The sequence below is a fragment of the Oncorhynchus gorbuscha genome, linkage group LG05 (assembly GCF_021184085.1).
Source record: "Oncorhynchus gorbuscha isolate QuinsamMale2020 ecotype Even-year linkage group LG05, OgorEven_v1.0, whole genome shotgun sequence".
Taxonomy (NCBI): domain Eukaryota; kingdom Metazoa; phylum Chordata; class Actinopteri; order Salmoniformes; family Salmonidae; genus Oncorhynchus; species Oncorhynchus gorbuscha.
The window spans coordinates 37,608,279-37,634,598 of NC_060177.1; the positions used below are offsets into that span (position 1 = coordinate 37,608,279).

General features: G+C 44.3%; 1 protein-coding gene across 9 annotated transcripts in view; it reads right to left on the bottom strand.

Moving 5' to 3' along the window:
• The window catches only part of LOC124035919 (kinesin-like protein KIFC3), a 72,330-nt gene that overhangs the window by 25,933 nt on the left and 20,077 nt on the right, over positions 1 to 26,320 (bottom strand). For 2 of the 9 annotated variants that reach the window (XM_046349814.1, XM_046349812.1), the window contains exons 1-2: positions 23,711 to 25,172; positions 1,173 to 1,293 (exon numbers count right to left, since the gene is read on the bottom strand). In XM_046349814.1, the coding sequence (XP_046205770.1) occupies positions 1,173 to 1,293; positions 23,711 to 24,094 (505 nt within the window). In that variant the 5' untranslated portion in view covers positions 24,095 to 25,172. Of the gene's footprint in view, positions 1 to 855; positions 1,011 to 1,172; positions 1,294 to 5,791; positions 6,039 to 19,118; positions 19,275 to 23,710; positions 25,174 to 26,320 lie in introns of those variants that run through there. The other 7 variants (XM_046349811.1, XM_046349813.1, XM_046349815.1 and 4 more) reach the window with 7 other exon arrangements.

The following is a 26,320-nucleotide window of genomic DNA, read 5'->3' on the forward strand; positions in this document are numbered from 1 at the left end:
ACACACACACACACACACACACACACACACACACACACACACACACACACACACACACACACACACACACACACACACACACACACACACACACACACACACACACACACACACACACACACACACCTCTCTCCCCTATTTTCACTCCCCAACCTCCCAAGGTTCACACAGACAGTACCATAGAAACGAGCACAGCTAGATAAGCAGTGTGATAACCCAGGCCTAAGAAGGTGATTATATACACAACTCCATACAGGCCTGTTTACCTGTGTGCGCGTGTCTTTGTGTATTTGTTTGGGGACCCAGGGTCTTATCAACCTGAGGACAATCAGTGCACTGTGCTACTGCACTAGGTCCATTCTACACAATCAACCAGTATTAACACACATGCTCAAACAAACATGTATTTTCTAATACACACGTAAGAGCAATTTAACTGAATGAAGCACCTGATGCATACAATGGATCACAGACTAAGGGAAACACGCACCAAGACAAACACACTTATTCAGGGAAGTAGTGTTTAAAGTATCCCCCACAGTCTACAAATACATTATGTGTACAGACTGTATGTGTACACACTGCGCAAATCAGTTTAATACAGAGACACACGGGTCGACTCGCAGCTCTGTAAGGCTGGGAGATAAAAACAAAAAACAACAACAAGCCTTCGGTAACTGATGACCCGGCAGATGAAGTCCCACAGCGGAGTCATACGCGCACAGACAAATGTACAATACATACACACAAACTCGCACACCATTAGGACACACACTGTGAAGTACTATACGACCGACGCGTAAACACAACCATCCTCTCCTCCTCTAGAAAGAGAGAAGCCTGGCACACACTCACTCCTCGCCGCTTTCTCAGACAGCTGGCATACACTCTTCCTTTCCCCTCTCCAGTCAGATATAGGAATGCCTTCTCTTCCTCTCCTCTTCCAGTATTTCCTGTCTCTCCCAGTTTCACTGAGAGGCACAGCTCATGGGAATGTGTCACACTCCTCTACTCTTAGTAAGAGTCCTGTCAGACAGGCAGCACACACACTCTCCCGTTCCCTCCCACCCTCCCAGTCATCCCAAAAATGTGGTCACAATGGTTTAGTCCCACCCCTGTCACAGAGGGACTCCCTTGCTGCCCAATGGGGTGGGCCTACAGAATCCACTCACCATCCAATGAGACGTCTTTCTTCCAGAGCTCCTGCAGACAGGGGGCGTGGCCAAGGTCCCAGGTCTTTCTTGTTCCGAACATGACCACAGGGCTGAGCAAAGCACTGGGTCTCTGGACCGGCTAGAGAGACAGCAAGATAGAGAGAAACAAATACTGTACATTTAAATGTTTTGTAATTTAGCAGACACCCTTATACAGAGCGACTTACATACTGAGCCACCGTGGGAATCGAACCCACAACCCTAGAGTTGCAAGCGCCATGCTCTATCAACTGAGCTACATCATATTATATACACAGAGAGAGAGAAAAGACATGAGCTATAGCTTGCGGTTAACATTCCCTGTGTTCAAATTCCATTGCTATTATTGATTTAAAAAGGTTCTTGCTTTGGCAATATAAGGTAACGACTTGTCATGCCAATAAAGCTCATTGAAAGTAACTGAAAGAGAGAAATGTCACTGAAAGAGAGAAAAAGACTGACAGCACGGTATGAGAGCGATAGGAGAGGAGAAGGGTGCTCGTGTGTGAGCATGAATCTGTTTACACAGTGGGTGGTGGGAACAGCCTTCAGAGTTCATGATGAAACACAGGAAAATTAGAAAGAGATGGACAACATTCCTGCATGACTGACCGTCACATTCACAGCCGATACTGGGTTGTATTCATTTTTCGGACAGATATTTACTCCAAACGGAAAACGTTTTGCAACTATTGGCCAATTTCAGGTAGGTCCCGCCCTGTTTCACTCGGTTTGCTTCCGATAGGTTCAGCTTGGTTCCTAGTGGTAACCAGTTCCCTGTTTAATACAGCCACACTGGATACACGAATACTGATCTGGGCCCGGTTTCCCGATAGCGACGGAACTTAAGCTTACGAGTGTTATAATGATGCATCGTTCCTATAATGGCCACGTAGGGAGAACTTTCAAAGTGTGTCGATACTGATAGGATTGGGGGGAAAAAATGCAGCACTGCTCTCGGATGAGCTTTCTCCATTCCAATGTTACCTTAACATTGGGAATTATTCCACAATACTGACAACAGATCAGCTCCTAGAGCGATATGATCACCTACAGTGCCCTTCAGAAAGTATTCACACCCCTGGACTTTTTCCACATTTTGTGGAAATCAATTAAATTGAGATTGTTTTGTCACTGGCCTAGACACAATACATCATAATGTCTAAATGGGAGTAATGTTTTTAGGAATTTTAGTGTGTAGGAATTTGTGTGTACAATAATTTTTAATAACTACCTAATCTTTGTACCCCACACATACAATGTGTAAAAAGGATTATTAGCGAAATCGTTCTTCTTGGAAACCATGTAAACATTTTAATCTAACTATTATATCAAATCTGACTATTCACAATAATCAAGTTATTGAGTGCATGTAGCCACACTCATTGAATATCTCTTTGAGCATGGTAAAGTTATTAATTACACTTTCGATGGTGTATCAATTCACCCAGTCACTACAAAAATACAGGCGTCCTTCCCAATTCTGTTGCCGGAGAGGAAGGAAACCACTCAGGGATTTCACCATGAGGCCAATGGTGACTTTACAACAGTTACAGCGTTTAATGGCTGTGATAGGAGAAAACTGAGGATGGGTCAACAACATTTAGAGGTGGAAAAAGTACCCAAATTGTCATACTTGAGTAAAAGTAAAGATCCCTTAGTAGAAAATGACTACTAAAAAAGTAAAAGTCACCCAGTAAAATACTAACTTGAGTAAAAGTATTCGGTTTTAAAATGCACTTAAGTATCAAAAGTATGAGTCATTTCAAACTCCTTATATTAAGCAAACCAGACCGCACAAATTCTTTAAACATTTGTATTTATTTACAGATAGCCAGGGACAGTGGCTCGATGATTTTATTCATTTGCATTTAAATGGAGTATGGTAGTAGGTGCAAGGCACACCGGTTTGAGTGTGTCAAGAACTGCTAACGCTGCTAAGTATTTCACGCTCAACAGTTTCCGGTGTGTATCAAGAATGATCCACCACCCAAAGGACATCCAGCCAACTTGACACAACTGTGGGAAGCATTGGCGTCACATGGGCCAGCATCCTAAAGTGACACGGAAGGGCAAAAATGCATCCAATAACGCGCTTAGCTTTTCTGAGGCAGTCGGTAAATCAACATTAAAAACAATGGTTTTGGGAAATAGCTCGGAGATTTAACGATTCTCCTTTGAGGTTTGTAACGAACTTCGCCTTAAGACGCTTTTGGGAAACTGGGCCCCGGTTGGCTAAGTTCATCGTTAGAACCTTCCCAAAACCATCATTATTAACGTTGCACTTGGGGCCGCTCGTAATCTAAACGCCTGCCTAAATCACGCCACCTGTAGAACAGCCAACATGCTGACAAAACCCGGAACCGAGCATCCGCATGTGCCATTGAACGCACGTTGATGTTGTTCACCCACATCAGAAGCGATCCGGTCGCGCAAGTTGAAATATTAACACAAACTCTGAACCAATAATATTAATTTGGGGACAGGTCAAGAAGAATTAAACATGTGTGTCAATTTAGCTAGCTAGCTTACTGTTGCTAACTAATTTGTCCTGGGATATAAACATTGGGTTGTTATTTTACTTGAAATGCACAAGGTCCACTACTCCGACAATTAATCCACAGATAAAAGTGGAAACAGAATTAATTTCTCATCATCTCTCCTCCTTCCTTCAGGCTTCTTTTTTACTTCGCATGACAGTTCAGTTGGCAACCAACTTTACAGTGCATTACTACAACCGACAGGAGTGCGGACCTCAGTTAATCTTTCAATCACCCACGCAGTTATATGCTCCTAAAAACCAATGAGGAGATGGGAGAGGCCGGACTTCCAGCGCATTGAGGGTCACAAATAGAACTAATTTCTATTTTAGCGCCTGGCCATGCAGACGTGCGCGAGTAGTTAGCGACCGTTCCAACGACGCAATTAGCGACCGTTCTCTCTGTGTGGTGTTACATCTTCAGCAGTTGTAGGAAAGATGAATCGTTAAAAAACAACAACTCGTAAACCTAAGTTCCATCGATATTGAGAAACCGGGCCCTGGACAGTTGGAGGTTAGGTAGCACATTCAAGTATGTACCGCATGTGGCAATGACATCGGGACATTGGCCTTAACGAAATGCCTGTCTTTGTATTTAACCTTTGTCAGGCCATTCTGGTGGCTCCATCACCACCCCAGTCCCAAATGGACTAGAACATCTTCCTATTCCGTCACCCCACTGCCTTCCAGACTCTCCCTTGTCCTGATCCCTGGTCTGAGCTGGGGCACGAGGGTCAATCCAATCAGATTATACAGGACTGACCTCAACCTGGTCAATACTGACCAATATGATTATACCGACAGTGATGACCAGTTTACAGCCCCACACAGACTGGTCCGACCTTAAAGCAATCAGCGAAAGAGTGAGACTCAAGACAGGCGCTCCATTACCCCACACCCAGAATAGCGTACACTGAGCAGTTAAACACGTTACCCAATACTAAACTGTCTCTTCAACTCTATACTCCCTGTTGTACTACACCACCACACAAACACAGTAATAAAACACTATTCAACTACAGTACACACACACACACACACACACACACACACACACACACACACACACACACACACACACACACACACACACACACACACACACACACACACACACACACACACACACACACACACACACACACACACACACACACACACACACACACACACACACACACACACACACACCAATGCATTACTCGACACTATTCAACTCCATTCAAGCTACACAGTAGAGGGAGATACAATACATGTGAATGCACCCAGTGTGCAAATATAGCAATGTCTGCACAAAGAACCTTGCAGAAATGTCAAACTCACACCTGCGTGTGTTTGGTGAGTCTCATGATTGGGTGAATCTGTGTCCACTGAAGAGTCATTGTCATGGATCATGTGGTCAGTCTGGTTCAGCCCGTGTGTGTGCGCGCGTGTGTGTGTGTGGTTGTATTGACCATAACCCAGAGTTGACTGTTCTGTCGGAGAGGTGGTGGGTCAGCAGGTCCAGTCCAGGACCGCTGTATTAGCTAGTCTAATCTCGCACAGCGGGAAGTTCCCCAAAGTACTATACACACCGTTCCTTGTTTTCTATTGTACACAAAGTTTCCAGCAAGTGTGTGTGCTCATCAATGTACTGTTTACCACAGCAGAATATCCAGAACAGAGGTTTACCGTACAAAAGGCCCTCAGAGTTCTTTTACAAAGTGTTAAAATAGCCACAGTACTATACCAAGTTCTGCCCTTGGTCCAAACAGGGTCTATCTGGAATCCAGAGCCCATGGATGGATCTCAAGTCTAATGGGTCTTCCTTTCCTTTCCTCATCTTATTTCCGTCATGTAGACTGATGTGATGAAACTGGACAGCGAAAAGAAAATGCCTAATCCACAGAGTTGCTGTCACCAGGCATGTGTCTTCAGGTCAGACTACGGAGAAGCACCAAATGAACTGGACCATACTCTGGGCCTCTATCTACCCTCCCATAGTATGTGTATATCAGAATTGACCTTCAGTCTATACAAAACCTGAGAACCAACCCTGTGTCCCTGAATGAAACCATACCCTTTGTGCGATTCCGAAGGGCATGTGGTCCTGTTTGTAGTAGTGTTCTTTGTCTCGATCTCGGTCGAGCCAGTGTTTGTTGATCAGAGATCCCATCCAGCCAATCATCCTGCCTGCCCCTTAGCCCCTGGCCCTTGTGGCAGTCACCCTCCTAAAGACAGACACACAATACCATGTGACCACTCTTACACACCTATGTATTCCAAATAACTACAAATTAAATGCAACGTAAACACACATGCAGCCCCTTCCACAGGCCTTGGCAGCCATCATAACATCCTCACTCTACCATCTGACAGCACACACACACGCACGGTATCCACAGAAAGACATTGGTATCCGTAGCGACAGGCAGTAGCTGTTTACCAGCGGTATGGACAGGGTTAGGCCCCACCCACGAAGACACAGGAAACGCAGAATGGACGTTGCTATTAGCCACTGATCTAAGATCAGGTTATTTAACACCCCAACCTAACCTAAACCATTAGGCTGATTAAATAATACCTTACCCTGGACCAGTGGTAAGAGGCAACCTCTACCTCCTACACTCATTTACCCATAATCCTTTAAACCCTCCAACAGATGGCCTCCTTTATAACACATCTTCCTCTGAGGAGAAGGATCAAGTTGTCCCTAACCACAGATCTAGGATCAGATCTATCACCATGGATCGATCTTCAAATCCTAGCTTTTAGCATTAGAGGGGAATCCAAAACTGACCTTGGAACAAGAACACCATCATTGGGAAGACTGGGGTGGTCACTTTAGGGATTTTGTCCTCACTTGCCTCCCCTTGTCCACCCCTATGACTGCAGGATGGGTGATGGGTGACCTTTCGATCTTTGCTTCCTTCCCTCCTTCTCTCACCTAATTTCCACTCTTTCTACTCTCTGTATTCACAGCACAGACTATAACATCCGACACTTTGCTTAGACGGCAGTGCCAGCAAAATGAAAAGCAATCTCATTACTACAAAGCTCCAGTGAGCTCAGACACACCCCCTGTGGCTTTTCCTAGGTTGTAGAAAATGAGTCTGTAGAGGCAAGGTAATGTGATATCATTGTGTAGATCTGTGGCTAAAGGCAACTTTCACACTGAGCTTGTGATACAGTACAGAGTTGTGGGTGCCTTTTTGGTTCACGCGGCTCTCTGCCAGCTCCATAGGGGGTTGGAAATAAAAAGAGTAAAGTCATTCAGCTAATCTAGATTTTTACTGCTTCCAAGGTATTGTCCTCACAGAAACATACACGCACGCCTGACGCTTGTCAGGTTTCTAGGTTACCACAGTGACCACGCTCCCCATGGTCCGTTGAGCACAAGGCATGGTGTGTAGGATATGGTTACACACTCCTGGCGGCACTCTGCCTTCTACAGTATCAGCTGTCTGCTCCATGCGCCAGGAATACTGCAAAAACAACAGGGCCCTAGCGCAGTTGTTGATATCAATGTGTTGATATCAAGGCTGAGGAACAGGGGGAGGACAGGAGGGGCTGGCTAGCTGTGATATACTGTGAGGAGCTACTGTTGCAGGTCCCCCCCCCCTACTATATGCTACTTTAGCTAGCTTTTAGCCTCACTCTGCTAAAGCAGAGCATTCTAATATTTGATGACAGCAGAGGAAGGGCTTAGCATAAAGCAGAGAGGATATGACGAGAACCCCCCCCCCCCCTCTCTCTCCCTCGTATTGTTTGTATATCCCTCAAGTATTTTTGGCCCTCTTATCGCTCTCCTTCCATTTGAGTGTATCCTCCGAGGATCCCTCCCTACCCTCTTCCTCTCCACAGTATGTGAATCTCACTAGCCCAGCTAGAGTCAAGACTCGCAGCTCTACCAGCTAACCTGCAATCCACTACTGCCTATACAAAACAAACAGTTCAAATTGATAAACTCTCAAGCAATAAAAGCTCTATACAATCCTCTAACTAGCACAAAGAAAAAAATACAAATGAGTAGTCAGACCCTTTGCTATGTGACTCGGAATTGAGCTCAGGTGCGTCTGGTTTCCATTGATCATCCTTGAGATGTTTCTACAACTTGATTAGAGTCCACCTGGGGTATAATTCAATTGATTGGACACGATTTGGAAAGGCACAAGCGTGTCTATATAAAAGGTCCCACAGTTGACAGTGCATGTCAGAGGAAAAACCAAGCCATGAGGTCAAAGGAATTGGCCGCAGAGCTCCGAGACATGATTGTGTCGAGGCACAGATCCCCAAGAACACAGTGGCCTCCAAGTTTGGAACCATCAAGACTCTTCCTAGAGACGGTCCCCCGGCCAAATTGAGTAATCGGGTAAGAAGGACCTTGGTCAGGGAGGTGACCAAGAACTCGATGGTCACCGACAGAGCTCCAGAGTTCCTCTGTGGAGATGAAAGAAACTTCCAGAAGGCAACCATCGCTGCAACAGTCCACCAATCAGGCCTTTATGGTAGAGTGGCCAGATGGAAGACATTGCTCAGTAAAAGGCACATGACAGCCCACTTGGAGTTTGCCAAAAGGCACCTAAAGGACTTTCAGACCATGAGAAACAAGATTCTCTGGTCTGACGAAACCAATATTAAACTCTTTGGCCTGACTGCCAAGTGTTACGTCTGGAGGAAACCTGGCACCATCCCTACAGTGAAGCATGGTGGTGGCAGCATCATGCTGTGGGGATGTTTTTCCAGCGGCAGGGACTTGGAGATTAGTCAGGATCGAGGGAAAGCTGAACGGAGTACAGAGAGATCCTTGTGAAAACCTGCTACAGAGCACTCAGGACCTCAGACTGGGGCGAAGGTTCACCTTTCAACAGGACAACGACCCTAGGAACATAGCCAAGACAACGCAGGAATGGCTTCAGGACAAGTCTCTGAATGTTCTTGAATGGCCTAGACAGAGTCCGGACTGGAACATCTCTGACAGAGCTTGAGAAGATCTGCAGAGAAGAATGGGAGAAACTCCCCAAATACAGGTGTGCCAAGCTTGTAGATTCATACCCAAGAAGACTTGAGGGTGTAATCACTGCCAAAAGGTGCTTCAACAAAGTACTGAGTAAAGCTTCTGAATACTTAAAAAATGTGATACAAACATTTCTAAAAAATATTTTTTGCTTTGTCGTTATGGGGTATTGCGTGTAGATTGATGAGGGGAAAAAAACAATTTAATACATTTTAAATAAGGCTGTAATGTAACATGTGGAAAAATTCAAGGGGTCTGAATACTTTCCGAATGCCCTGTAAGTAAAAAAAGAATGGGAACACTAAAATAACACATCCTATATCTGAATGAATGAAATATTCTTATTAAATACTTTTTTCTTTAGATAGTTGAATGTGCTGACAACAAAATCACACAAAAATTATCAATGGAAATCAAATGTATCAACCCACGAAGGTCTGGATTTGGAGTCACACTCAAAATTAAAGTGGAAAAAAACACTTCAGGCTGATCCAACTTTGATGTAATGTCCTTAAAACAAGTCAAAATAAGGCTCAGTAGTGTGTGTGGCCCCCCAAAGGATGGAGGGCTGTGCGGCCCCCCAAAGAAATGCCACCCCACACCATGGACTGACCCACCGCCAAACCAAATCATGCTGGAGGATGTTGCAGGCAGCAGAACGTTCTCCACGGCGTCTCCAGACTCTGTCACGTCTGTCACATGTTTTCAGTGTGAACCTGCTTTCATCTGTGAAGAGCACAGGGCGCCAGTGGCTAATTTTCCAATCTTGGTGTTCTCTGGCAAATGTCAAACGTCCTGCACGGTGTTGGGCTGTAAGCACAACCCCCACCTGTGGACGTTGGGCCCTCATACCACCCTCATGGAGTCTGTTTCTGACCGTTTGAGCAGACATGCCCATTTGTGGCCTGCTGGAGGTTATTTTGCAGGGCTCTAGCAGTGCTCCTTCCCTGCACAAAGGCAGAGGTAGCGGTCCTGCGGCTGGGTTGTTGCCCTCCTACGGCCTCCTCCACATCTCCCGATGTACTGGCCTGTCTCCTGGTAGCGCCTCCAAGCTCTGGACACTACGCTGACAGACACAGCAAACCTTCTTGCCACAACTCGCATTGATGTGCCATCCTGGATGAGCTGCACTACCGGAGCCACTTGTGTGGGTTGTATAGACTCCGTCTCATGCTACCACTAGAGTGAAAGCACCGCCAGCCTTCAAAAGTGACTAAAACATCAGCAAGGTAGCATAGGAACTGAGAAGTGGTCTGTGGTCACCACTTGCAGAACCACTCCTTTATTGGGGGTGTCTTGCTAATTGCCTATAATTTCCACCTGCTGTTTCCACCTCCACAATAGCATGTGAAATGTATTGTCAATCAGTGTTGCTTCCTAAGTGGAAAGTTTGATTTCACAGGAGTGTGATTGACTTGGAGTTACATGGTGTTGTTTAAGTGTTCCCTTTATTTTTTTGAGCAGTGTATATACACATACTGTTCAAAAATTTGGGGTCACTTAGAAATGTCCTTGTTTTCCATGAAAACAGAAAATAAATGAGTTTCAAAATGAATAGGAAATATAGTCAAGACATTGACAAGATTATAAATAATGATTTTGAATTGAAAAAAATAATTGTGTCCTTCAAACTGCTTTAGTCAAAGAATCCTCCATTTGCAGCAATTACAGCCTTGCAGACGTTTGGCATTCTAGTTGTCAATTTGTTGAAATTTTTCACCCCATGCTTCCTGAAGCACCTCCCACAAGTTGGATTGGCTTGATGGGCACTTCTTACGTACCATACAGTGAGCTGCTCCCACAACATGTGAATAGGGTTGAGATCCGGTGACTGCTGGCCACTCTATTATATACATAATCCCAGCTGACTGCTTCTTCCCTAAATAGTTATTGCATAGTTTGGAGCTGTGCTTTGGGTCATTGTCCTGATGTATGAGGAAATTTGGCTCCAATTAAGCACCTTCCACAGGGTATGGCGTTGCAAAATGGGGTGATATCCTTCCTTCTTCAAGATCCCTTTTACCCTGTACAAATCTCCCACTTTACCACCACCAAAGCACCCCCAGACCATCAAATTGCCTCCACCATGCTTGACAGACGGCATCAAGCACTCCTCCAGCATCTTTTCAGCATCTCACGAACGTTTATCTTTGTGATACAAACACCTCAAACTTAAATATATCTGTCCATAACACTTTCTTCCAATCTTTCTATGTCCAGTGTCTGTTCTTTTGTCCATCTTAATCTTTTCTTTGAATTGGCCAGCCTGAGATATGGCTTTTTCTTTGCAACTCTGCCTAGAAGGCCAGCATCCCGGAGTCACCTCCTCACTGTTGACGTTGAGACTGGTGTTTTGCGGGTACTATTTAATGGAGCTGCCAGTTGAGGACTTGTGAAGAGTCTGTTTCTCAAACTAGACACTAAAGTACTTGTCCTCTTGCTCAGTTGTGCAACAGGGCCTCCCACTCCTAATTCAATTCTGGTTAGAGCTGTTCTGTGAAGGGAGTAGTACAAAGCGTTGTACATGATCTTCAGTTCCTTGGCAAATTTCTCTCATGGAATAGCCTTCATTTCTCAGAACAAGAATAGGCTGATGAGTTTCAGAAGAAAGTTCTTTGTTTCTGGCAATTTTGAGCCTGTAATCGAACCCACAAATGCTGATGCTCCAGATACTCAACTAGTCTAAAGAAGGCCAGTGTTATTGCTTCTTTAAATCAGCACAACAGCTTTCAGCTGTGCTAACAGAATTACAAAAGGGTTTTCTAATGATCAATTAGCCTTTTAAAATGATAAACTTGGATTAGTTAACACAACGTGCCATTGGAACACAGGAGTGATGGTTGCTGATAAATGTAGATATTCCATGTAAATATCAGCAATTTCCAGCTACAATAGTCATTTACAACATCAACAATGTCTACACTGTATTTCTGATCAATTATGTTATTTTAAAATGGACCAAAAATTTTCTTCGCTTTCAAAAACAAAGACATTTCTAAGTGACCCCAAACTTATGAACGGTAGTGCGTGCGAGTGGATATATATAACTCAGCTAAAAAAGAAAAACATGCCTTTTTCAGGACCCCGTCTTTCAAAGATAATTTGTAAAAATCCAAATAACTTCACAGATCTTCATTGTAAAGGGTTTAAACACTGTTCCCATGCTTGTTCAATGAACCATAAACAATTAATGAGCTTGCACCTGTGGAACGGTTGTTAAGTCACTAACAGCTTACAGACGGTAGGCAATTAAGGTCACAGTTATGAAAACTTAGGGACACTAAAGAGGCCTTTTTACTGACTGAAAAACACCAAAAGAAAGATGCCCATTGTCCCTGCTCATCTGCGTGAACGTGCCTTAGGCATGCTGCAAGGAGAAATGAGGACTGTGGATGTGACCAGGGCAATACATTGCAATGTCTGTTCTGTGAGACACTTAAGACTGGGAGACAGGACGGACAGTTGATCGTCCTCGCAGTGGCATACTATGTGTAACAACACCTTCACAGGATCAGTACATCCGAACATCACACCTGCGAGACAGGTTCAGGATGGCAACAACAACTGCCAGAGTTACACCAGGAACGCACAATCCCCCCATCAGTGCTCAGACTGTCCACAAAATGCTGAGAGGCTGGACTGAGGGCTTGCAGGTCTGTTGTAAGGCAGGACCTCACCAGACATTACCGGTAACAACGTCACCTATGGGGGCAAACCCACCGTCGCTGTACCAGACAGGACTGGCAAAAATTGCGCTTCACTGACAAGTCGCGATTTTGTCTCACCAGGGGTGATGGTCGGATTCGCGTTTATCGTCTAAGGAATGATCGTTACACCGAGGCCTGTACTCTGGAGCGGGATCGATTTGGAGATGGAGGGTCAGTCATGGTCTGGGGTGGCGTGTCACAGCATCATCGGACTGAGCTTGTTGTGACCCTCCAGCATGACAATTAGAGCATGACAATCAGAATGGCCTATTAAATAGGGCCGATTTCAAGTTTTCATAATCGGAAATCAGTATTTTTGGGCACTGATTTGGCCAATTCTTTTTTTTTTTACAGCTTTTTAAATCTTTACTTAACTAGGCAAGTCAGTTAAGAACATTCTTATTTTCAATTAACTGCCTCGTTCAGGGGCAGAACGACAGATTTTCACCTTGTCAGCTCAGGGGATTCAATCTTGCAACCTTATAGTTAACTAGTCCAACGCTATAACGACCTGCCTCTCCTCTCTCTCGTTGCACTCCACAAGGAGACTGCCTGTTACGCGAATGCAGTAAGCCAAGGTAAGCTAGCATTAAACTTATCTTATAAAAACAATCAATCAATCATACTCACTGGTTAACTACACATGGTTGATGATATTACTAGATATTATCTAGCATGTCCTGCGTTGCATATCATCTGACTGAGCATACAAGCATTGAAGTATCTAAGTATCTGACTGAGGGGTGGTAGGCAGAAGCAGGCGCTTAAACATTCATTCAAACAGCACTTTCTTTGCGTTTTGCCAGCAGCTCTTCGTTGTGCGTCAAGCATTGCGCTGTTTAAGCCTACTTCAAGCCTATCAACTCCCGAGATGAGGCTGGTGTAACCGAAGTGAAACGGCTAGCTAGTTAGCTCGCGCTAATAGCGTTTCAAACGTCACTCGCTCTGAGCCTGGGAGTGGTTGTTTATCTTGCTCTGCATGGGTAATGCTGCTTCGAGGGTTGCTGTTGTCGATGTGTTCCTGGTTCGAGCCCAGGGAGGAGCGAGGAGAGGGACGGAAGCTATACGGTTACACTGGCAATACTAAAGTGCCTATAAGAACATCCAATAGTCAAAGGTTAATGAAATACAAATGGTATAGAGGGAAATAGTCCTATAATAACAACAACCTAAAACTTCTTACCTTGAAATATTGAAGACTCATGTTAAAAGGAACCACCACCGTTCATATGTTCTCATGTTCTGAGCAAGGAACTGAAACGTTAGTTTTCTGACATGGCACATATTGCACTTTTACTTTCTTCTCCAACACTTTGTTTTTGCATTATTTAAACCAAATTGAACATGCTTCATTATTTATTTGAGGCTAAATTGATTTTATTGATGTATTATATTAAGGTAAAATAAGTGTTCATTCAGTATTGTTGTAATTGTCATTACATAAAAATCGGCCGATTAATCGGCATAGGCTTTTTTTGGGGGGGTCCTCCAGTAATCGGTATCGGCGTTGAAAAAAAAAATCATAATCGGTCGACCTCGAATGACAATGCCACCAGCCATACTGCTCGTTCTGTGCGTGATTTCCTGCAAGACAGGAATGTCAGTGTGTTGCCATGGCCAGCGAAGAGCCCGGATCTCAATCCCATTGAGCACGTCTTGGACCTGATGGATCGGAGGGCGATGGCCATGGCCATTCCCCCCAGAAATGTCCGGGAACTTGCAGGTGCCTTGGTGGAAGAGTGTGGTAAACATCTCACAGCAAGAACGGGCAAATCTGGTGCAGTCCACGAGGAGGAGATGCACTGCAGTACTTAATGCAGCTGGTGGCCACACCAGATACTGACTGTTACTTTTGATTTTTATCCCCCCTTTGTTCTGGGACACATTATCCATTTCTGTTAGTCGCATGTCTGGAACTTGTTCAGTTTGTGTCTCAGTTGTTGAATCTTGTTATGTTCATACAAATATTTACACGTTAAGTTTGCTGAAAATAAACACAGTTGACAGTGAGACACACACACACACACACACACACCTTCAAATTAGTGGATTTGGCTATTTTTAGCCACACCCGTTGCTGACAGGTGTATAAAAGTGAGCACACATCCATGCAATGTGTGGCTAAAATGCATTCTCTGGAGTGATGAATCACGCTCACCATCTGGCAGTCCGAAAGACAAATCTGGGTTTGGCGGATGCCAGCAGAACACTACCTGCCCCAATGCATAGTGCCAACTGTAAAGTTTGGTGGATGAGGAATAATGGTATGGGGCTAGGCCCCTTAGTTTCAGTGAAGGGAGACCTTAACGCAACAGCATGCAATGACATTCTAGATGATTCTGTGCTTCCAATTTTGTAGCAACATTTTTGGGAAGGCCCTTTCCTGTTTCGGCATGACAATGACCCCATGCAAAAAGCGGGGTCCATACAGAATTGGTTTGTCGAGATCGGTGTGGAAGAACTTGAGTGGCCTGCACAGAGCCCTGTACTCAACCCCATTAGACACCTTTGGGATGAATTGAACGACGACTGTGAGCCAGGCCTAAATTGCCCAACATCAGTGCCCGACATCACTAACGCTCGTGGCTGAACAGAAGCAAGTCCCCTCAGCAATATTCAACATCTAGCGGAAGCCTTCCCAGAAGAGTGTGGTCTGTTATAGCAGCAAAGGGTGGACCAATTCTACATTAATGTCTATGATTTTGGAATGACGAGCATGTGTCCACATACTTTTGGTCATGTAGTGAGAGTGAGCGAGCGAGCGAGAGCGAGATATATATATATCACAGTTGAAGTCGGAAGTTAACATACACCTTAGCCGAATATATTTTAACTCCGTTTTTCACAATTCCTGACATTTACAAATTCTGTCTCTTAGGTCAGTTAGGATCACCACTTTATTTTAAGAATGCGAAATGTCAGAATAAGAGAGAATGATTTATTTCAGCTTTTATTTCTTTCATCACATTCCCAGTGGGTCAGAAGTTAACATACTAATTGAGTGTATTTGGTAGCATTGTCTTTAAATTGTTTAACTTGGGTCAAACATTTCAGGTAGCCTTTCACAAGCTTCCCACAATAAGTTGGGTGAATTTAGGCCCATTCCTCCTGACAGAGCTGGTGTGATTGAGTCAGGTTTGTAGGCCTCCTTGCTCGCACACGCTTTTTCAGGTCTGCCAACACAAATTTTCTATAGGTTTGAGGTCAGGGCTTTGTGATGGTCACTCCAATACCTTGACTTTGTTGTCCTTGAGCCATTTTGCCACAACTTTGGAAGTATGCTTGGGGTCATTGTCCATTTGGAAGACCCATTTACGACCAAGCTTTAACTTCCTGACTGATGTCTTGAGATGTTGATGTCATGATGCCATCTATTTTGTGAAGTGCACCAGTCCCTCCTGCAGCAAAGCACCCCCACAACATGCCGCCACCGCCGTGCTTCACTGTGGGGATGGTGTTTTCTTCGGCTTGCAGGCCTCCCCCTTTTTCCTCCAAACATAACGATGGTCATTATGACCAAACAGTTCTTTTTCTGTTTCATCAGACCAGAGGATATTTCTCCAAAAAGTACAATCTTGTGCAGTTGCACACCGTAGTCTGGCTTTTTTTATGGCGGTTTTGGAGCAGTGGCTTCTTCCTTGCTGAGCGGCCTTTCAGGTTATGTCGATATAGGACTCGTTTTACTGTGGATATAGATACTTTTGTACCGGTTTCCTCCAGCATTTTCACAAGGTCCTTTGTTGCTGTTCTGGGGTAATTCGCACTTTCCGCACCATTCATCTCTAGGAGACAGAACGTGTCTCCTTCCTGAGCAGTATGACAGCTGCATGTTTCCATGGTGTTTATACTTGCATACTATTGTTTGTACAGATGAACGTGGTACCTTCAGGCGTTTGGAAATTGCTCCCAAGGATGAACCAGACTTGTGGAGGTCTACAAAAAAACAATTGAGTTCTTGGCTGATTTATTTAAATTGTCCCATGATGTCAAGTATAGAGACACTGAATTTGAAGGTAGGCCTTGAAATACATCCAGAGGTGCACTTCCAATTGACTCAAATGTCAATTAGCATTTCAAAAGCTTCTAAAGCCATAACATACTTTTCTGGAATTTTACAAGGCACAGTCAACTTAGTGTATGTAAACTTCTGACCCACTGGAATTGTGATATAGTGAATTATAAGTGAAATAATCTGTCTGTAAACAGTTGGAAAAATTACTTGTGTCTTACACAAAGTAACTGATTTGTCAAAATTATAGTTTTGTTGAAAAATGTCTCCAACCTAAGTGTATGTAAACTTCCAACTTCAACTGTATGTATGAACAGATGCTGTGTGAGTGAATGGATGATCTCCGCATGTGTATTTCCCATTGTAAAAGCATGGAGGAGGTGGTGTGATGGTGCTATGCTGGTGACACGGTATGTGATTTATTTAGAATTCGTGGCACACTTAACCAGCATGTATGTGTGTGTTGAATCAGTGTTTCCCTCAGGGCTACATAGACAGAAGCTATTTGTGTCCTTCTGCTACGACAACAGGGAGATGACCATAGAATGAAAAAACACCAGGCACACTAAACTTTAAATAGACTACAGTCAAAAATATTGCAAATGAACAAAGACCGTTTATGGCTATGAAAATAGGAATAGAGAAACAGTCCAACAAACCCCTTTTCTCAGTCTCGTTGTGGGTTGAGGGCTTTCAGTCTAACACAGCTACAGATCCACTGTCTGAGCAGGCTCTTCATGGGAACCATAAAGCCCTGTTTATTGGAACATTCCTGACGAAGGGGTTAAGGGTTTGAGTTTTAATAATAACAAAACACATTTCACTATGCTTTCACTGCCCTGTAAGGGGGCTTTGACAGACCCAATTATGAGGACTGTTTTAGTGCTCCTAGAGAGAGAGACAAGGGCTTTGTATCACTAACAAAGAGCTCTTTAAAATTTACCAGCCTATAACATACATTATTTAAACACACAAGGCTATAGGGAGTCTGACAGCACAAGCTTCCTGTGGTCAGGCAGTATGTTACTGTCTAGCTCCTACTGTACAGTCAGATGGCCTGAAGCCCCCCCTTGAAGTAGAGCTTAGCGATATGGCCTGAAAATCATCTAGATTTAAATATATATATATATCAGTTTAACCTGCTTTTTTGCAATAATCACTGATCTGGCTTTCAAGTCTATGAAAATTACATTTTTGTTACAAATTTAACCTGAACCGTGCACTAATAATGAGCAGGTTTACTTTTAATGTCATGAGTTTTGTCCTGGAGGTAGAACTGAGTGATTTTCCCTTAGATAGGCAAATTGCAAAGTCAAAATTGGCTATTTAGCGTCTGCTAAATGACTTAAATGTAATGTAAATGTATTTTGTAAAAATTCATATAAACAAAAAATTTGCTTTGGGTCTTAAAGGGATACTTTGGGATTTTGGCAATGTAGCATTTTATCTACATCCTCAGAGTCAGATGAACTCTTGAGGAAGTGGATACCACTTGTATGTCTCTGCATCCAGTATGAAGGAAGTTGGAGGTTATTGAAAGCCAATGCTAATTAGAGTTAGCACAATGGCTGGAAGTCTACGGTAACTACTTGCATGCTAGCAGTTACCCATAGACTTCCAGACGTTGCGCTAACGCTAGTTAACAATTACGCCAACACTAGTTAGCAACTTCCTTCAAACTGCATGGAGAAGTATTGTATAAAAAGGGTATCCACTGGTTCATCTGACTCTGGGGAAGTAGATAAAGGGCTTCATTGCCGATATCCAAAAGTGTCCCTTTAGTTTAAGGTTAAGCATTAGGGTTAGCAATGTGGTTAGGGTTAAGGTTAGGTTTTCAGATTTTATGACTGTGCCAGCTAGTGACCACTCTGCAGAGCTGCCTCCAGAACAAGATTCATTACAAAAAAAACACTAACCTGCTAATAATGACCAACTTCTTAGTAGGCATTATAGAAAATTAAAGGAAAACCCCAGCCCAAAACTACATTTTGGTATTTGTTTCATTAGACCATTGTTTCAGCGATCAAGTTGCCAAGAAACTGCACCGTACTGGCTGTACTTTGAGAGTCAGGACAAGGAGATAGACGTAGCCTGAGACAGAAAGGATAGACAGGATAGACATAACCTGCCAGACAGAGCTAGCGCAGGACTCTAACCGAAGGAATCTGCTTTCACCATGCGTCAAGTGTCAGAACCGGTCTGCTCAACATCACACAGCTCTGGGAGGTTGAAAAAACAACAATGCATCAGAATAAGGTTGAGATCAATTCATCAGCACGACACCATATGGACTGGGATTACTAGATGTGGGTAAACCCTTAACAAAGACAGACGGAAAAAGATACCATAAAAGGGACCCTCGGTCAACAACAGGGAAATGCAACACTCGAGGAAAAACAACACTATGACAGCCCTTTCTCTCTTTCCCCTGCAGTTATTCTATCTCTTTTTACTTCTCTCCATCTAACCCTAGTGGCTACCTCTCACACCTCGCTCAACATGTCCCCCTCTTTTCTCTCTTTCCCCTGCAGTTATTCTCTCTTTTTATTTCTCTCCGTCCAACCCTGGTGGCTACCTCTCACACCTCGCTCAACATGTCCCCCTCTTTTTTCCCTCTCTCCATTTCTCACCCACCCATCTATCCATTCATTTTCTTTGTCTTTAGGGTACTCACCTCCCACCCTGCGGTCTCTGTGTCCTGATCATCCCTGCATCGCTGTAGAGACCATCTTTACGCGGCGGAAAAACACACACTCGCAGATCAACACACACCCCCCGGCGAGAACTCAGTCACCAGCCAGCCCCCCCTTCTCTCCCCCGTCTCTAACACCGCACCCTCGCTCCGTTCCTTAGTAACAGCAGAATCGGAGCCAGCATCATTTCACTCCTGTAGCCACCCTCATTCTTTCCCCCTCCCTTTCTCCATCTTCCAGTGCCCTCCCTCTCTGTCGCTCCCCCTCGCTCTCCTGCGGAGAAATAAATATTTCAGCCACAAATGAAGCGTGGCTCCTCTCAGCTCTCTTCCCTCTGCCTGCAATATTTAACAGAGAACTGTGTGTGTGTGCACGTATGTGTTTACGAAACACACCATTGCCCGTCTCCTCACATCCTTTATTACTTAAAAGGAAAAATGGCTCGTAACAAGGGCACACACACACACACACTTATTGTCCCTAAGCCATACAGTGTAACTAAAAGTACACACTGAAATATGCACACACAAAGAACATATGGTCTCCTATGGCTGCCACTGCTCAAAGGTATATTGATCAAAATAAGTAGTACTGTAAATTACACCGTGTGCGAGAGCTGCTTCACTGACAATTCACTAACACTCAAGCCAGAGCCCATCACTCCTGGGTAATGGTGTTTTCTAGACCAAGTCTGTGTGACTACTCATACTGAAGGAAACTGAGGTAAAGGCTGGTGTGTGTGTGTATAGAAAAACTAGCACACACACACAGAAGGTGTTCAGGGGATTGGCGCTGTACCGCAGGGAATTAAAGATGAAACACACTATACCTTGGCTCAAGTAACCATTTGCAAGGCATTATTCTAGCATTATCAGAACACTCAAGTTCCTGGTGTAGTTTGTCCTTGACTTATTAATCATGTTGTAGATGTTGAATGTAGAGAACATCAGATGCCTGCACAGTGGCCATGCTCCCTCTGTGATAATGTTACTTAAATCAAACTTCCTTAGCTTCCCTCAAAGTCTTAGTTGTGTAACCAAAGCGTTGTTTGGGGATTTACAGGGACAAATGTCAAAATGAGGGTGATTCAGAGAGAGGGCCCTCCCTATGACCAGGAGAGTGGGGAATGGGGTTGAGAGAGACTGGGTGACTGGGTGGGGTGAAGGTAGGGCTGGGCGGTATACTGTACAATATACCGGTATTGATGCAGGGCAGTTAGTTTTTAAAAACTTATATAACGTATTTGATTGTTTTGTTAGATGTGATATGTCGAGTGTAACGTCACTTTCATAGTCACTTTCATAGTTTACTTCGCTGCTTGAGTCATCACTCTCCTCTCTGCTTTCCACACAGACCTATCCCCACCCCGTCACTCAAGGAACACATTTGTTGTTCCTCGACAACGAGGCACTTGTGTTCAGTCTGCATGGTCAATGCAGCACATGCAACAATGTTGATGACAACAACACTGCTTTCACTTTGCTTCTTAATATAAATCCACTGGCGTTCTATAATTACACTACAAGTTTGTGTTTCTTACATCTGCAAACAGCTAGTTTGTCTATTCTTAGGACGTTGTGCCTAAATCTTGTTAGCCGCTAATACTAATCGTTTGTTACCTGGCTGGCTAGCTCGCTAATAAATATACAGCCTAAAAGTACAGGTATACAGGTATAGTCCTAAATCAGCATGTTTGTGCAGCAGTATCTTCCAAATCAAAAAGGAATAGGTGAAGCATGAATATGTTAGCTACATGAAGTAGCTAAGAGAAAACATTCAATGTAGCCAAACATTATAGGGTCCCCTAGGAAACAATTATCAACACTTTGGTTCCTACCCTGTCACAACTAGTCCGTGGCATTTTTTCTTTGTCATGTCAAACACGGCATTCATTCTATTTCCATGATTACACCAAGTGTTTTGCTCTAAAGCGCAAGTCAAATCAAATTGTTTGCCCATATAGTGTAGCCCTACGTGGCAGTATGGAAATAATCTCAAATGAGTGCAGGAAATGCAGAAATTGATGAAAAAAATGCAGAATTTTGTTTTGGGTTGAAGTTGAATCACGCACTACTCATAAAGCAAATGTATAAACTTCTATTATGCAAAAACATAAAATACTGTCATTACAGTCCAATTTCTTAAATAAATAAATACCGCGATATGATATTTTGGCCATATTGCCCAGCCCAAGGTGAAGGTTATGATGTGTCATTGGACCAACAGCCAGAATTATAGCATTGTGAGGGATTAAAGTCCACTTTACCCGAAACACACAGAGCAGAGAGTGTGTTGCTGTCCTCAGATTAACAACATGGTTACATAAACAATGATCTGAATCCATTTCCCCCGGAATGCAGGGACATTACGGCCCACTTTAGCATCAGCACGCAAACTGCCATAACTCATTTCTCATACAACCGATAGATATATAGTCAGCAGGTTAGGAGGGGATTTGACTGGGCTTTTACCTCCAATGCTAATGTGGGATAATGAAAGCTAGCTACAGTGCCTTGCGAAAGTATTCGGCCCCATTGAACTTTGCGACCTTTTGCCACATTTCAGGCTTCAAACATAAAGATATAAAACTGTATTTTTTTGTGAAGAATCAACAACAAGTGGGACACAATCATGAAGTGGAACGACATTTATTGGATATTTCAAACTTTTTTAACAAATCAAAAACTGAAAAATTGGGCGTGCAAAATTATTCAGCCCCTTTACTTTCAGTGCAGCAAACTCTCTCCAGAAGTTCAGTGAGGATCTCTGAATGATCCATTGTTGACCTAAATGACTAATGATGATAAATACAATCCACCTGTGTGTAATCAAGTCTCCGTATAAATGCACCTGCACTGTGATAGTCTCAGAGGTCCGTTAAAAGCACAGAGAGCATCATGAAGAACAAGGAACACACCAGGCAGGTCCGAGATACTGTTGTGAAGAAGTCTAAAGCCGGATTTGGATACAAAAAAAATCCCAAGCTTTAAACATCCCAAGGAGCACTGTGCAAGCGATAATATTGAAATGGAAGGAGTATCAGACCACTGCAAATCTACCATGACCCGGCCGTCCCTCTAAACTTTCAGCTCATACAAGGAGAAGACTGATCAGAGATGCAGCCAAGAGGCACATGATCACTCTGGATGAACTGCAGAGATCTACAGCTGAGGTGGGAGACTCTGTCCATAGGACAACAATCAGTCGTATATTGCACAAATCTGGCCTTTATGGAAGAGTGGCAAGAAGAAAGCCATTTCTTAAAAGATATCCATAAAAAGTGTCATTTAAAGTTTGCCACAAGCCACCTGGGAGACACACCAAACATGTGGAAGAAGGTGTTCTGGTCAGATGAAACCAAAATTGAACTTTTTGGCAACAATGCAAAACGTTATGTTTGGCGTAAAAGCAACACAGCTCATCACCCTGAACACACCATCTCCACTGTCAAACATGGTGGTGGCAGCATCATGGTTTGGGCCTGCTTTTCTTCAGCAGGGACAGGGAAGATGGTTAAAATTGATGGGAAGATGGATGGAGCCAAATACAGGACCATTCTGGAAGAAAACCTGATGGAGTCTGCAAAAGACCTGAGACTGGGACAGAGATTTGTCTTCCAACAAGACAATGATCCAAAACATAAAGCAAAATCTACAATGGAATGGTTCAAAAATAAACATATCCAGGTGTTAGAATGGCCAAGTCAAAGTCCAGACCTGAATCTAACCGAGAATCTGAAGACTGCTGTTCACAAATGCTCTCCATCCAACCTCACTGAGCTCGAGCTGTTTTGCAAGGAGGAATGGGAAAAAATGTCAGTCTCTCGATGTGCAAAACTGATGGAGACATACCCCAAGCGACTTACAGCTGTAATCGCAGCAAAAGGTGGCGCTACAAAGTATTAACTTAAGGGGGCCGAATACTTTCGCATGGCACTGTACATCACAGCTGTGCTATGGAACAGGTAGGTTAGAGAGAAGGGAAAGAAGGATGCAGGGGGAGGGTGAAATTAAGAAAGTCAGGAGGGTGACAATTTTTTCAGAATAAGGGAGAGAGAGGGAAAAGGAGAGAGATGGAGGGCTACGGTCATCACATTCCTCACTAATGTGAACCTCAAGGTAATCGTTGGTGAATTGCCAAGGCCCATAATCACCCATAAACTACTACCCACATTCTTTCATTCTTTCATTAGCCCAGAAAGGTTAAGACTGCTGGAGCAGCGCTTAGATTCTCTCTCCAACTCAGTCACACAATCACATAATTACATAAAAACTAAACCAACATGGTGCTGCTTCTCATTATAAAGGACTTCAACATAATCTGGAATCAAATTTTAAACCACAGGACTTCTGTACCACAATATTTATGATTGGTACTTGATTAATTAGATTGGTGCCTTGTCAGTCTCACAGGCACAGATATGGCATTACAAACATACCTGTGCCTACGTGCTGATTTGCACATCTAGGCACACCCCTCCCCCTCCCTCTTGTTCTCTTTAGCATGCCCTCACCCCAATCGTCTCTACTCCTTTCTCAAAACACCCTCCATCCCAGTCTTCCCCTCTTCTCACCTGCAATTGTTTTCTGCTGTCCGGCACATTCTCCAGGCTGCCTCCTCCGCATCCCAGCCTGCCCTGGCTGCAGCGCAGCTCCCGGTCACCTCTACGTTTGTTTGCGCGGTTGCAGCCTGCAGCCTTACAGTCTACAGCCCTCTGCCTCTTCCCCTGAGAGAGGGCTACAGTCACCCCTCTCTCCCTCTCCCTGGGTCCCACAACCCCTCCAAGACCTCCAGGACCGGGGTCCCTTACCCTGCCTCCCTCCCCCAGCGGAGGGGCTTTGTCCCCAGGCAACGTTTCCCCTTCTCCAGCCTCTTTGTCGCCGGGGTCCAGGGTCTTGTGTCGGCTCTTAAAGAGGCTGTGGATACTCAGTACCACCAGGGTGCAAAGCACATACATGATCCCCCCCCTGTGGGCAGGTTGGTTCGCTCCGTTCTCCCACAAACAAGGTCTCCCTTGTTTGAACGGGACAGGAACTGTTGAAGAGCCACAGGTTGTTATGATAGCTTATAAGCTGTTATGAAGGAGGGGTTCCATTGTTGTTGAGGTCTAGTTGTGAATGGCAGTCAGAGCTCCAGGCGTATCTTCTGTGGTCCGAGTCCTTGCAGTTGTCATGAGTTGGAGAGGTGAAGACTGAGTGCGAGACAACAAGCGTATCCACAGCGAGAACAGGTCCAAAGTTCTGTCCTGTACTATAATGTCTGTACTGCACAATCTGTACTGCAGCCAAGTTCAAAAGTTCTCCTCTGTGTGTGTTGAACCCCTGGACAATGGCAGTGCCCTAAAGCTCATCAACTGTCCGATAATCCCCAAGTCTGTTCTCCGGTCAACAGACGCCGACGGACGAGAGGTGAGTGAGTGTGATCCTCAGATACACACGGTCACACACACAAGCCTGCTTTTATATCTCACCTGTGCCTCTTCTGGCCCCTCCTACTCCGAGACAAGACTTCCACAGAACCACACACATCTTTGAAACACACCGCCTTTACAGTTCCTCAGAACAATGATAAGGTTTTGGACCCTGTCCTATTCTAAAGGTGATTGCTGTCCCGCTGCCAAGCCGGTGGCGTTCAGGTAACAAAACCCACAGGAGCAGACGGCTGGCTCAGTCTCTCCAGGTAACTAGACACACACCTTGACCATCAACCATACACAGAACTAGTCGATATTAAATCTACACAAAAGCAGGATCACAAGCAGATAACTCACCGAACACACACACACACACACACACCCCAAAACCCTTGCAAACGTCAAACAGTGTAGGAATGTCTCTGTTGATTCATCCTCCTCTGCCCTGCTAATTTACTGGTTTTTACGGCCCAGTCCAGGATGGTGTCGACAGGTCCAAAGTAAATTCCTCTCCCATTTCCCTCTTCCTGCTGTCCGGTCCTCCCTGAAAATTCTCTGGACAGAGAGAGGGTGCGACATCTACACCTCTTCCCTTGTTCGGTCGCTCTCCATCTCTCCCTCTCATGCACAGAGTTTACTGCCCTATCATGTGCTGTTCTGCAACTCTCCAGAAAGAGAAAGTATCTTCATCCACTCTCGCTCTCACCCTCCCTCCCTGTGTTCTGTCCATCTGTCGCTGCAGGATAAGCGCTGGAATGGGACAGAGCCGGCCATGCGCTGGTGATGTAACTCATAATACACTATTGATATGGATGTATGTACAAAGCAATACCAACTGAGTGGAAAGAGTTTAATAAAAAAATTATAATAAAAAAAAAAAAAAAATGTATTCCCATCTGCATCCGTTTAGAGTTCCACCATATCAATTCAAACTGATCTCTGGGCTCAGAGGCGACCTTGTTAGTTGGTGTCCTGTATGCCTCACCGTCTTCCTGGTACGTGACAGCCCTGCACAGCAATGGCATGGCAACCGTGCAGCTATGGAACCAAGCCACAATGGGAACTGACAGTGTCGATCACGGCGGCTGAATCGTGATGCGCCGTCCAAGGCAGTCAGCGAGGTCACTGCGGTCACTTTGTACCCAGTGGTCCTGGACAGTCACAGTTCTGGTTTCCTGTTCTGTGACATACTGTAAACATGGAGTGGTTCTCTAGGCTAACATGGTCCTATGGGGACAAAGGAGAAGTCTTCCGCTTGAGTGATCACTTTCAGGATCCTAATGAAGGGGACGGGATGGGACAGGGCACACACACACACTTGGGGAGGGGACCCCAGAAAGGAGGCTGGCTAGGATGAGCTAGTACACACAATGAATAAGGCACTATGACTGAATGAATCCAAAAACGGTTTAGCAATGACCCAATCCAGTTTTGTGACCCACCAAGTCAACGTGGTCTCGGGGTAATCATTATTCTGTTCGTAAATCTGTGACACTCCATGCAGTATGATATATTATGTTAGGTAACATTATGAATGGAATAGCTGATAATAAATATCATACGAATTATAGGACATATGGTATCCTAAATCTTACCCGGTTGTACAATAGCATACAAATTGGATTATGTCATTTATAATACAATCTTGGAGGATGTATAGTTTTCCCCGTTTACTGAAGACGTGGATGCCTTAATCGATTAAGGCATCCACCATCACCTCTCTGATTCAGAGGGGTTGGGTTCAAATGCGGAAGACACATTTCAGTTGGA